This window comes from Electrophorus electricus, chromosome 16 (assembly GCF_041902795.1).
Source record: "Electrophorus electricus isolate QZ-2024a chromosome 16, ASM4190279v1, whole genome shotgun sequence".
Taxonomy (NCBI): domain Eukaryota; kingdom Metazoa; phylum Chordata; class Actinopteri; order Gymnotiformes; family Gymnotidae; genus Electrophorus; species Electrophorus electricus.
The window spans coordinates 21,309,892-21,323,097 of NC_137512.1; the positions used below are offsets into that span (position 1 = coordinate 21,309,892).

Here is a 13,206-nt window from a genome sequence, read left to right on the forward strand (position 1 = left end):
TTAACACTGTAACAAGATAATAGTACAAAAAACGAATTACTCAAGATAGGTAGGCTACAAAAAGATGGGGGGCTTCTGCATTGTGCACAAAGTGATCTTAAAAGAGTAGACGCCATCATAAGCTGCTAATATTTACCCCTGGACTCTTTATAAAATAATCTTAAATCAGCAGTAAGACAGGGGTTTTGCATAGGGTTATTTATCTGATTAGTGCAAATTATGCATGGGAACCTAGTAGGTTACTAGAGTTCGTCAGACCGTAAAGATCAGTTTGATGAGAGGTAACTAACAGTTATTAGTTCTATAAATAAGCGAAACATTTAAATAATCTTTTACTAAGCGTGTTTGTATAAAGAGAGATAATGCAGGCTATGATCATGTAGGCTGATTTTTATTGTTATGACTATTGAAATCCTTCCAGATTTGATAATGTTCTAATCAAGTATTATAAATCTGTTTTGCTTTAGTGGTAAAATTTCCCTTAAACTCATTTAACACAAAACTAATTCACCTCTGAATTCAGTCTAAATCAGCTCCTCATGGGTCATTGTTTCCCTGTACTGTACTGTACTGTACTGTAAGTATCCAAAGTCTCTGTTTACTACCATGGTATCAAATAGATCCATTTATGGTCTCCACTATGGATTTTGAATCTCAGTCGGAGTATGCAAACAGACGGCTGGTGGCTGTTGCTGAGAGTCAAACCGTATGACATCATCCCCGGCTTCAGGTTTCAGAGACATCCCTTCACCAAATCATTCAGACCTACCTCTGGCCATTGGCTAGCCTTTGCATGACTGCTACATTTTGATTGGTTTAAAATTGGGGCAAGTCCCAACGTGATGCAAGCAGAAATACACTGCCATTCAATGAAAATAAAGTACCTAAAAATTCTAAATCGCTATGGAAGCCATGCTGTGGTAAATAATAGAATAATTGATCCATGCACATTTTTCAAATTTGTCACAGCAAAGCATGTCTGGTGAAATAATAAATAACTTTTAACATACTAATCAGATGAATAGATTTAAAGTTATTTTTAGAATTCCTATAACAGCACATTTGCCTAACTTGATCCTTTGAAGTAGAGAATAATAGCTAAGCAGACTATGGAGAGTTTCCCTATTGACACTCCCGGTTGGGTGTGACTGTACTGAAGCACTACAGACACTTCTTGCAGCCAAAAATCAAAAGGTCTAAATGATAACAAGTCTGGAAACTGGAATCGTCATCTTCACTTTAAGCTTCTGTCTGCTGTTGCGAAGTTCAGAGAGTTCAACTTTTGTTAAAACTAGGATTATGTAAGAGCTTTCTTTCAATGTCCGCGAAAGGGGCGGTGCTGTGAGTTTGGCCCTTTGCCCTAAGTGAGCAGACGCAGACATCTCTTCTTCTCCCTTTTCCCATTTAGAATCTCCCCTCTAAAGCAGGGAAAACCTTCTCACAGTTTAAACGAGCCACCACTTACATTTTAATTAAGATTCTATTTTGCTACTGGAATTACTTACCCCAAATTTGCTAGCAGAGCTGAATTACTTTGGCGTTAAATGAACTTGAGGGAAATTTAAACATTAAAGTAAAAGTGATTTATTATTCTTTATTAGAACGTTATCAAACCTGTAAGGGTTTGAATGCTCATAACTGTATATGTAATAAAAATCTTATTCTTTTTATTCTTGTCTGCATTAACTTAGTTTAGTCAATCACACAGTAATGGTAGAACTCTGGGGATTCTGGATAATGGAATTAATTTAAACCTGACATAAATTATCAAACTAAATTTAATAGTCTATAATCTATGGCTGTTCTGAGTGCAGTTTTCTGTTGGGGACAGCTATTCTTGGACACTATATATCGGCGGGATTAAACTGTCAAGTAGCCAGTGCTATATACCATGCTGTATTTGACCTGGAACAAACCAGGAAATTCACAGCTGATGCTTCATTGAGTATGTACAAGTCTAAGACCTATGCAGCTGTGTGCGCTAAATCACATGTTGATCGTTTCATAAATTTACTGTAGACTGTATACGCAGATATAATCACGGGCATATGCGTGTTTAGAAATGCACTTACTGTATTAAATCTAAAGTAGACTTTTTATTAAAGTTTAAAGTGGAAAAACTGTAGCTCTCCATTCTCTGCTGCAGCATTGTGGAACTGCTAATGGTCTAGTCTGTGGGATGCATCATAATTGTCCTACCCCTGCCCAGCAGGTTAGATTAAATGACACTAAACGGTTGCACCTGCGGAATTCAGATTTTTGCTATTTCTATATGCACAAGGTCTCTGACGCTCAGCGTCTCTGATGCTCAGGGAAATAGTACACTTTAATGTGATTCCTACTGAAAATGTTTGGAGTGCGCTTCACATAAATCAACTAATTTGTGGTTGAAGATGCTCATGAATTGTGAATGTGTAAGTACATCTAGGGTCTTTAATTAGCGAAAGCACCCAGAGATAAGAAGATCTGCTGATATATTAGGACTATGCTTCCACATGTTTCCATAGGATGTGCATAATCATGTTTTTTTTGGTTGGTGTTTTGCACAATGCTAGCACATTTGATCAGAGTGTATATAGACCGTTCTGATAAACTGATGTAACATTAAGTGGGGCTGGAGTAGTATATTAAAGATGCGTTACACAATTTGCAAGTAGGGTCGTATCAGCATTGTTGATAGTAGTCAGTATGAATTCAATATTGTCTTTTACATGCATTTACATTTTCTGCATTTGGCTGACACTCTTCTGCAGAGTGACCTACATACATACATTCATAGACATTGTTAAGTAGAGTATTTGTGTTCTCTGGGAATGCAAACCCAGAACTGTGCTACCAGGTGTGTGTGTGTGTGTGTGTGTGTGTGTGTGTGTGTGTATATATATATATATATATATATATATATATATATATATATATATATTCCAGCACCAGCACTGATTAGCTAGATTTAGCAGAAATTGATGACTAAAGCATTATGCCACTCCAAGGCATGCTTTCCAGAGATAAAGAGTAATATGCTAATGATTCTGTGCCTTCATTTTTAAAGGCCTACAACAGATAAATAACACATGGTTCACACCTTTCTCCAAGGTTAACACCAAGGTAACATGAAACATATCAGTAGGCAGCATAACATCTAAAGACTGAGCTAGGGCACCTTAGGTGAGATCAGTCATCTCAACATGCTGAAAAGGTGTGCGAGTGGTCTGACACTCCAATGTCGTGCTCTGCACTGGCGTTTCCTAGGCGATGGCGTGCATAGCTACAGCTGGGAGCTCTACACCCACCCACTTGTGTAACCCTTGCACGTTCTTCTGGTTACATGTGCAGCGCATTGCTCGTGGGCCAGGCTCACACGTGCAGAGCTTGCGAGTGATATGGGCTATGTCTTCGTAACAAGGGTGCCTATACGTTCTAGTGCAGTGGGAAGTTGTGCAAGCTTAGCAGAGAGACTGAAAATAGCAAGGGAACCTCTTTGAAATCTACCCTTCAGCATTGTCTTGAGCCACTGTAATATAAGGGAAATAATTATTACAGTCCTTTGTTTACGCTAAGTTCGGCTCTCCTTGTTTGTGACATTGCTCAAGGACAAAAAATTTCACTGAGAAGAAACAATATCAAGGCCTAGAGGAGAGGCAGCCCTCAGCTCCTTTTCTGCAGACTGCAGCTTCTGGAGCTTTGATCCACTACTCTATTCAGGACAGCCAGAGTTTCCTGTTACAGTTTGTGGAAGGGGGCACGTCTGTAGGTTTAAAGCCTGCTGTACGAGTTCAGTGGGAGGGATGTTTGCAAAAAAAAGAACACATTGTTCCTGATCCCAAGGAAGATGTCTTAACACCAGCAGAACAGTTTTTACATAAACCAAAACACCCATTGCTAGGATTATGTAGAAGCTTTCTTTCAAAGTGTGCATGCTTTAACTGAGCAGATGCAGATGCCCATAACCTTTCCAGATAAATATGAAGTAAAACGTTAGAGTTGTCAAAAGTCAAATGTATGTAGTTTATCGGAAGATACTTCAGGACCTGTTAACATAGCGTCCTGTTTATCTCTTTGCATCATCATACTTAGCTTTATCAAAAGTACCTTGCAATTTCAAATAGTTAACTACACTGTAAGATGTACATATTTCATCCATATTTCACCAATGTCATTTTTTTCATAGTGGCAAGCTGGAATCAAGATGGTAAGTTGGTAGATATCCAGTTATAGAACTATTACAATAATCATGATATTCCATCTAAAGCTTCACTGTGACCAAATAAAATGTTCCATAATGTGTTTTCACAATTTGTTTTGCAGGTTGAATCTATTTTATTAATTTGCCAATAAAATACTTCTAAAATAACATAAGAAGACCCCTATCAAAACTTATACAACTAGTACATACTCGGTACACAATCAGGTCTACACATCCAGCCAAGCAGATACTGATACATTTATTGAACACCATCATAAAACACAGTGTGCAATAAAAAGGTTTTACGACTGGGTACTTGGTGTAATTAGGCTGTCTGCATTGCTTTTTTTGAGGGCATGGTGCAACCAGGATCAGCCATGTTCGCCAGCACCCTCATCTGTAGTCAAACCCGACGGATCTGTCCAACCCCCGTTTCACGCATCGCCAGGGGCTTACGCGAGCCGTATGTGAAAGGGTCGCTTCTCTCTCGGTGTCGTGCGGTCCTGTGTGGAGGGAGAGAGGCAGTACTGTGGCGGAGCATACAGGCCGTCATTATACGGCACAAGGCTGAGTATTGTGAGGCAGAGTGGGCTGAGCATCGCCTTATCCTTCCCATCTGACCCTTCACGCTAACACGTTTTAGGAAAGCAAAAATACAATGAAAAGTCAAGGGAAAGCTTTTGATTGGGAAATCCATTTGATATGAGAAGCTACAAACTGGGGGATCGGCATAGTGCATGTTGATACGACCACCTTTCTTATTTAATACCCAAATAGCTTTTTTAATTATTGTTACTTCTAGTATTTGTCAAACACAGGGATTAATAATGGACTAATTTTGTAGACATTTGTGAATTGATCAATTAATCCAATTACAAGATTATGCACAGTATTTTTATTATGGAAAAGTTCAAATAATGTTTCATTTATATTTTCTTAACAACCCAGTTAGGAATTCCCACATGATTTCTGTCTAGTGAACCCAATCAATGTTTTGTTGGATTTTAAGGCTGCCTACAACTGCCATCTTCAGATTACCAGTTTCCAGTGTAACCTGACCTCAGACTTTTATTAGGCATTCCCAGGTAGCAAGGCAGACAACAACACAAGTCTCACATCTATGCCAATCATTTATTTTACAGCTGTTGAGAAAGTGTCCCTGGTGCTTGCCAGAGGGCATAAATTGGTACAACCCAGGCAGCTGTGCGAGATCGGGGCAACCGTCTGTGGAAACCTTGCCAAGGCTTGTCTGCTCCATCATGCAGTCTCGGCGTGCTCTGATAACCATGGTGGTGTCTGAGTGGCCTTTCACGCGTATCCTTGTGTTACTCCTGTCCCCCAGGCCGTCATGGTCACATGGTCCCGTGTTATATTTTCTCCAAGGGACTCTCATGCCATGTTGACCTTTCCTGCAACACTGACATGTGCAGAGAAATCCAGTGATCATAACTGTAGTGGGCAATACTCCGTGTTTTATAAAGACAAAACCAAACCAAGGGAGAAAGAAGGGGAGAAGGAAAAAAAAAAAAAAAAAAAAAAACCTGAACCACTTTGAACATACTGGTTGACAAGTCATTTTATCAGAACCAGTATAGCAAGGTTGGGGGGGGTTTCCAAAGGGAGATATTCTAAAGGTGTAATGAACATGGGCTTCCTTGCAATCAAATTTATGATGTTATTTTGGGTCCAGATAAGATTCAATATATTGGCACAAATTTCAGCACAATTAGAAATGCTTATGCCAACATATTTCTCTCTTGTGGTATTAGTAGGAACAGAAATACTTAAACATTAATGAAAATCATGATGACACTTAGTCCCATTAGTGTAACTCAATAAATTGGCCTATGGTTTAAGGTCAATATGTAAATTCAGGTTTAAAATGGCATGCTAAAATCAAGATCAACATCAGCTTTTAGCCTTTAAAAGAGGGCTCTGACCTAAAATTCAGGCCTGCTGAGCTTTAATTTTCTTGCTGTTCTTTAAACGCCAAACAGAAAGAGGGTTGTTTTTAAAAAAAAAAAAACCCCACAAACCCTGACGTTTTCTGATTGGCCATTGTTGAGATAACTGTTGCTATGGGGAAATACCAGGAGGCTGCTGTTGTGGTACCCTGGAATAGGACAGTCACTGCTTATGAAACATTAAATCTCCATCTATATCCGATGCTCCTAATGTAGGAGCAATGACGGAGGGGCTTGGGATGAAGAGCATGCTGATCACTTCAGGCTTTCAAGAAAATGTACTAAGAACTATAGGGAGAAAGTTCTGTTTCTGGTGGTATAGGACTAGCCCCATCACTCAGCTTGTTCTTGCATCCCATTTCTTCTAATCTGGACAAACACACACCCACTCATGAGGGGTGAGGTCACACTGAAACAATAACTGAGCTGATCAAAAGGAAGCCACCATGTCTTAAAGCAGGCTTAACCTACCAGCCCTGACACGGGAACACCAAACAAGGGATTCAGTGATTGCAAGAAGTCTTAATGATGCAAGTCAGGTGCAGAGACAGTCACCAGAAAGATATAATTCAAGTCCTGACATATTGGGTGAGTGTCAAACACTGGGGAATTGCAATGACTGACATTCAGATTTTAAATTGGGATGCAAACATAAAAAAAAAAAGTATTCTTTATTCAAAGTTGTACTGCATTACATTCCATATAAAATTAAATATTTTAGGGCCACATAAAATCCTTAAAATAAGTTGTAACAAAAGGACAAGCTATTGCAGTGAATACAGGACATGTCTTCTCTCCATGAAGAGCAGGACTCTTCATGGAAGAGTCATGGCATACAATCTCAGTTTGAGTAAGAGCAATGGGATAAAAATCCATTAATTAAAAACTAAACCCCAGAGAAGGGGGAGGGGGGGTTACAAACTAAAGTACTAAATAACTCCGGTTAAAAGGTGAAGAGAATTACCAGCATTCAATTTCCCCCCCCCCCAAAAAAAATTTGAAGCTCTAAATCACAAAGGGCATTCTGTCTACATCTCTCCCCCACCACACAGTGGCATCATACAGAAGTGAAGGGGTTAATCCTACATAAGACGGTCACAGTTCCTTCATAGCCCTTTCCAGTCAGACATTCTCGTTTTAGCGCTACATATGACTAGTAATATGACCGTGACATGAGCGGGAAGCGGTAGGGGTTACGTGTATCCCTGCTTAGAACGAGAAGTCATAGGTTAATTTTAACCAATAGCCCATAGTGATAACCAGAGGGAACCTCAGGTCTTTAGCTCCAGTGAAGAGGAGTCCATGTTAGGCCTACATGCCAACAATTCTATCTCAGTAGGCTACCACCACCGATTTCCCTCTTGTAACGATTTGTGAGGTGATCTGCTTGGACCGTGAGCTTGGACAGTACCCCAAATAGTCCACGAAGATGAAAGTGGAACTGGCTCTCAAGATCTGAGCAGTCGTCGGCGGGCCCGGCCGTCACCTGCTGCTCCTCTTGCTTCACGGCCATCTCCAGGAAGCTGGCACCCCCGCTCATCTCCCGTTTCAGCAAGCCCCACTCCATTTCATTCTTAATGGACTTGAGCAAGAGGTAATGCTCGTACATGTCCCTCTGCTTGCTCGGCAGGGAAGGCTCGCTGGGACTGACGGACGGTCCGGAAACCTGCTCTTCGAGGGGTACATCCCGCAGAAAACTCGGCACCATGATGGTCTCGTCCATGTTGTTGGCCGCCGCGATGAAGCGGTTCATCACGTTCAGCAGCGAGTGCTTGTTACCGCAATAGGCGTCGTGGCTTATCTGCATCATTACGACACTGCGGAATTATAACGATAAACCGAGCGAAGTGCGAGATGGGTGCTGATGGATCCTGCGGAGAGGAACAGAATGTCAAAATTGCAAGCCGGTTTAAAATGAAGGACCGGTGAAAGATGCGAGATCAGCAGACTCAAAGGCCCCTTTAGCAGATATGAACCGGCACCACCACGCAAACAGCTCGCTTACAGAATAAACGACATGCTCCAACACAAAAAAACAATGCACACATCTGAACAACGCCAAACACGTGGACGGAAAGGAAAGACGTTTAAGGACGAACAAAACTGACCTGAATTAAGTCTAGCGCTGAACCATTCCGCTTTGCGCCGCGCACGACGAACAAGCCTTCCGTACTATCGCCCAAGCGCCCTTTATAGCGGAGACTACCCCGGGCGGGGGCAACTCCTCCAATGGCACACGGGAGTTTAATGCGTAACCTACATTCGCAAAAGCCAATCCAATGCACAGGTTTTATGCAAGGATACGCCTTTTAATTGGTATTCCGGTAAGACACCCCCCCCCCCCCCCGCCCCCCCCAAAAAATAAAATAAAATAAAATCCTACCAACACACCTCAGTTAAGTGTGTAATCTGTGCCACGGGCCAAACGATTATGGTACGGTACGTACATTTAGTAAAAACCGAAATATGCTCCGAGGTCCCTGCGCGAGCGTCGACATCATCTTCCCTTTTCATAGTACAATGCTGCCACCTATAAGTCGTGACAGTTTTTGTAAAATGGCTCAATCTTCATCTTTTCCTATAGGTACATTAATTGATTTCAGGCTATTGATTTCAGTCCAGTAAAATAATTAACATTACTTTATTTTTTTTTTTAAGCATTTGACAGTTTGCACAATTGAATAAGCTATTAACACTGTATTTTCACTAGCTACAAATGTGTACATGCTTTCCAGGTTAACTCATACAAACATACAATATATAACAATAAAATGTAGTGACCGCAGTCATTCAAGCATGACAAAGCACACTGTAGTTCTTGGAAGAAATACCAGTGTCTCAAAGGAGAAGAAAAAAAACAGAAAAACTATTTTATCATATCATAGTTACACACAAACAGAACTCTAATGGTACAGGAGTAAATGTGGAATGAGAATGAGCCCAGCTATTTAGATCTTGGTCATGAGTTGCAGGGAGTGTGCAATTTCAGATTATCCACAGTAAATAATTTGTTAATTCACAAAACTAATGTATACACATCATACTCTACTATTCTCATTCTGATACACCAGGTCAAGCATTGTAGCATTTCTGTAGTCAGTTTCAACATCAATGCTACACACTGATTCTTGAGAGTTGCCAAGCTCAATATTTGCAAGGCATTACTATATGTAATGAGATACAGGCTTACAAAGAAATATTGTATTTCCACATGCTTATGTCATCTAAATTGGTCTCCATCAACTTCCTTTAAACTACCGATAACATTAAGTACAATTTTCAGTTTTTGAAACTGTGTAAACCTTATGAATTTACACTAAATGCTAAATTTCAACACTAAGTCATAACTTGGTCAACGTGTTCACCTTTTGTTGCACCAGTCAATGGTTACAGATGTTTTAGCAATGGCTCAAACTTGCACATCCTACATCATTCTGTGAATCTGCATGTAATTTACATTTACACTCCCCAAAATGCACATAATGGCATCACAACTGAAAAGATATTATCCCTTATCTAATATGGGAATGTCTTCCCTTTCACCTAATTGCCACCAACCAACACTCTTTTTAAAAAGCAGCTGGATGATTTTCTAAAATGAAATGAATTTTATAAAGCACAGGCACACAGTACTAAAACTACATGGGTTCCCTTTGTGTCAGATACCATCTTGGACAATGTCCTCATGTCTGCACCCTACAGACAGACAGAAATAGCACAAAATCAGAACAGACAAACTAAAGAATGACAAAAAAAACAACAACTAAGAGAATTGGAGCCATTTCCCATCATCAATGTAATTTGTGGTACCACAAAAACATCTATATTCATGGTTAAATAATTACAATGCCATTTGCTACTATAATGGAAGCATTATGCCAAGGAAGAGGATTACACACGCACAAACCTGAGACTCAAACCATTTCATATTGGTTGTTGGTAATGTAGCGAGACAGGCAGCATGCCAAGAACACGCCAATAAGCTGTGAAGGAAGTCAAACAGATACACAAAGTATTCACAGTAAACAAGTGTTAATTAAAGTTTACTATTCAACAATTGCGAATTCATTTGACTTCTAATTTGCACTAGAACACAAGTATCTCCCAATCACAAAGATGGCACCAGCCTGGTAGACTAGCATGCACCCTTCCAGGTTCCTAGTCACAGTAATTATTTAGGTTAAATTTTATGAATACTTTCTTTTTTTTTTTTTTTTTTTTACCTGGAAGAATGCTATTCCAAAAGATATCCCAGCAATGATTCCCAAATTAGCCTCCAACATAGTCGTCACCAAAGAAAAGCAGCCCTAGGCCAAAAATGAAAATAATCTTAAAAAACTAAATGAAATCAATAAAAAAGTTATTTTATTTTCTAATGTTGTGTTAAATTCAACATCAAATGATCCTGATTAATAACAGTAATCATTTGGTCCATGTGTACAGACTGGAGGCTCTAATCTCACCTGGTTGTAGACCACCGTCTCAGCCAACTTGAGATCTTTGAGCTTTTCAATGGTGCAGTTACCCACAGTCATACAACAGCTTTCAGGAATGCCATTCTTTTTAAAGTAATTTGTATTGCTCCAGCTAGTGTAGTTAAACGCTCCACAGCATTTCAGCTACATAAATCAGAAGAACACCATTACTGGTCACAGGATCACAGGGTTCAGTAGACAAATTATTCAGATACTGCAAAGATTCTCATGCACATCACAACAGGTATCTACAGCAGAGCAGCCATTCCAGCAGGGCTCCCCATAGAACATGAATATTAAAGAGCACCTGCACGCTACGATAAGGAGATTTGCTACAGTTCAAAGCTAACAAACAACTGCTTAAAAAAAGATTTGTAAATGACAAAGTGAAAACACAGTGTGATCCTCAGTAAGATCTGGTGATTTATTTTTTTTTTGCTTGAGCGAAACACAGACACACAACACCCTTACAGTTCTCTGGATGGAATCCACTGCTTTGCTTCTGATGTCGGTAGAATTGTAGTTTTTCTCAGCCTTTATGTAGGCGTCTTTAAGTATAGCCTTGATCTATGGGAGAAAATAAGCATAAGAATCAGAAGCCTTTCAGATCAGAGATGTGCAGATATTCACGAACTAACACGTTACCACCTCATGTCTGAAAACAAAGCCTGAAATGCCCGACACGAGTTCAGCCAGGAACACCAGAGTCAGGAACATGGCATACTGCAAAATGAAGCAAAAACAATGGTGATGTCAGTGGAAATATTTATTGGAAGTGCACCACTCCAGCTTCAACTAGTGAATACAAGTTAAAATATAAAGTATCAGTCTCACAGACATACTGTATAATAAGTTAGAATTTTTTAAAAAACAAATTAATTTTACCCTCCCCTTCTCTCAACATTATTAAAAAGTGTCTTTTTAAATAACATCATCCTTCCATCTCCATGAAATCTGTAGCACTTTTTCTTATTATTTTGCAACTGACCAGTTTCAGCATCCACGGACTGCCACGGCAGGTAGCAAAGCAACCAAACAGGCCAAAGATGACGATAGTAGCGCCTGTGCCAATGAGGACATATGGTGCATTGGTGCTCTTGTCTGAGGCCAGGGAGAGATAGGACTCCAAACTAACTTTTCCCCATACGCCCACTGCCAGCAGGATCACCCCTGTGAACTAAGGTGGGAAAAAAGCAAAAATAATTAGAAACACTCCTCTATCCTTTCCATTTGTCTATGCTTGATGATTTAGGGCCTGTGTCCTGTCCCCTCCTTACTGACACCCCTGCTGCACTGCATTTAGTTTTGCTGGGGGGGAAAATTGTAGTTGTGGTTGCCAATATTGTTCTAGAACATTAATCTTTTACTACTGTAGTGTGAAACAAATCCAAGCGCCCGAATTAATCTACACATTGTTTACGTGACTGTCTGCACTGTGCCGGGATGAAACCTTCTTTAAACCATCTGGCATGGTGCGAGTTACTGCACAGAGCAATAAATAAATAAAACTGCGGTAGTGAACTTTGAACTTATAATGCCACGTTTGATATACATCATCTAACTTTTTTTGAAAACTGCCTTTCTATTAGAGGCCATTTGTCAGTATGCATTTCACTATAGCATAAAAACAAATCTGGACTACACAGCAACGAGGTAGTATTGAGCTGAAGGGAAGAAAATATGCCGTCCGTTAGTTTTCTGACGCTTCATTGCTCTCTTGACTGTACAGTATGCGAAATATTAGCTGGCTACAACCGTTTTCCATATCATATAGGTTTTAACAAACCTAATAAGTTCCCACCTGTTGGTTTACTACTTTGTGGCAGCAAAACAAAGACGGGAAAAAAAAACATAAGACACAAAGGGCAAATTTTTCCATCATACGCTCCCTAACATTAGTGAGATTTAAAACAGATAAAACTAAACTGTACATTTTTTATTCAGACGTTAGAAGAAAAAAAAACGTTAAACATAACCCCAAACAGTAAACGATCCGTCTCTCCATAGCTGCTAACACAGCTTTGCCTTATTGTTGTCCACACACTGGAGTGCGAGTGTGAGCTAAGCTAACTAGCAAGCTGGCTAACTGTTCAACTAATAACGCCGCGCTTTCACAGGCTTAGCGTACGTGAAACTTACCCAAAATATTAGACTGTAAGATATCAGAAATGTCTTCAGGCACGTTATCACGGGTTTGGTCTGCAGCCTTCTTGATGGAGGAGACATTTCGGGGTTTAAACCTAGATGTGCAGGCGACTGGCTAGATTTTTTTTGGTGTTCAGAGGGAGAGGAAAACTTCTGGCTTTTTCGTGCTGGAAAACTTTTTTTTTTGTTGCCGACGCGAGTGGGAAGGAAATGGCGTAAGTAATCAAGGACTTACTTTCCGGCGTGAAGGAAAAAGATCACTTCGTAAAGATTTGGGGGGGACAAAGAGAAGAAAGGACAAAGTTTACGGTGTTGAATTTTGTAGCCTAGTTGCAAGTGAACGCAAACCCAGTAGAACAAAGTAGCAAGCATCTTGCGTGTCTCTTAAGACAATGTTTTATATTCATTTAGCGTTGTGCAATCAGAGAAACATAAAAAA

The 13,206-nt window shown here is 40.0% G+C and overlaps 2 protein-coding genes across 2 annotated transcripts; both read right to left on the minus strand.

Annotated features, from left to right (window-relative positions):
• Positions 1 to 6,785: 6,785 nt before the first annotated feature.
• mid1ip1l (MID1 interacting protein 1, like) lies at positions 6,786 to 8,414 on the minus strand. The gene is made up of 2 exons (XM_027022564.2): positions 8,256 to 8,414; positions 6,786 to 8,018 (listed from the first exon to the last, which is right to left on the minus strand). Exon 2 carries the CDS (start codon positions 7,955 to 7,957, stop codon positions 7,475 to 7,477), a length of 483 nt encoding a protein of 160 aa, XP_026878365.1. The 5' UTR covers positions 7,958 to 8,018; positions 8,256 to 8,414; the 3' UTR covers positions 6,786 to 7,474.
• Positions 8,415 to 8,764: 350 nt separating this feature from the next.
• tspan6 (tetraspanin 6) lies at positions 8,765 to 12,963 on the minus strand. Its single transcript, XM_027022565.3, has 8 exons — positions 12,762 to 12,963; positions 11,611 to 11,799; positions 11,271 to 11,345; positions 11,094 to 11,189; positions 10,611 to 10,766; positions 10,371 to 10,454; positions 10,055 to 10,130; positions 8,765 to 9,843 (listed from the first exon to the last, which is right to left on the minus strand). The coding sequence occupies exons 1-7, from the start codon at positions 12,846 to 12,848 to the stop codon at positions 10,062 to 10,064; spliced, it is 756 nt and encodes a 251-aa protein (XP_026878366.1). The 5' UTR covers positions 12,849 to 12,963; the 3' UTR covers positions 8,765 to 9,843; positions 10,055 to 10,061.
• Between the last annotated feature and the right edge of the window lie 243 nt (positions 12,964 to 13,206).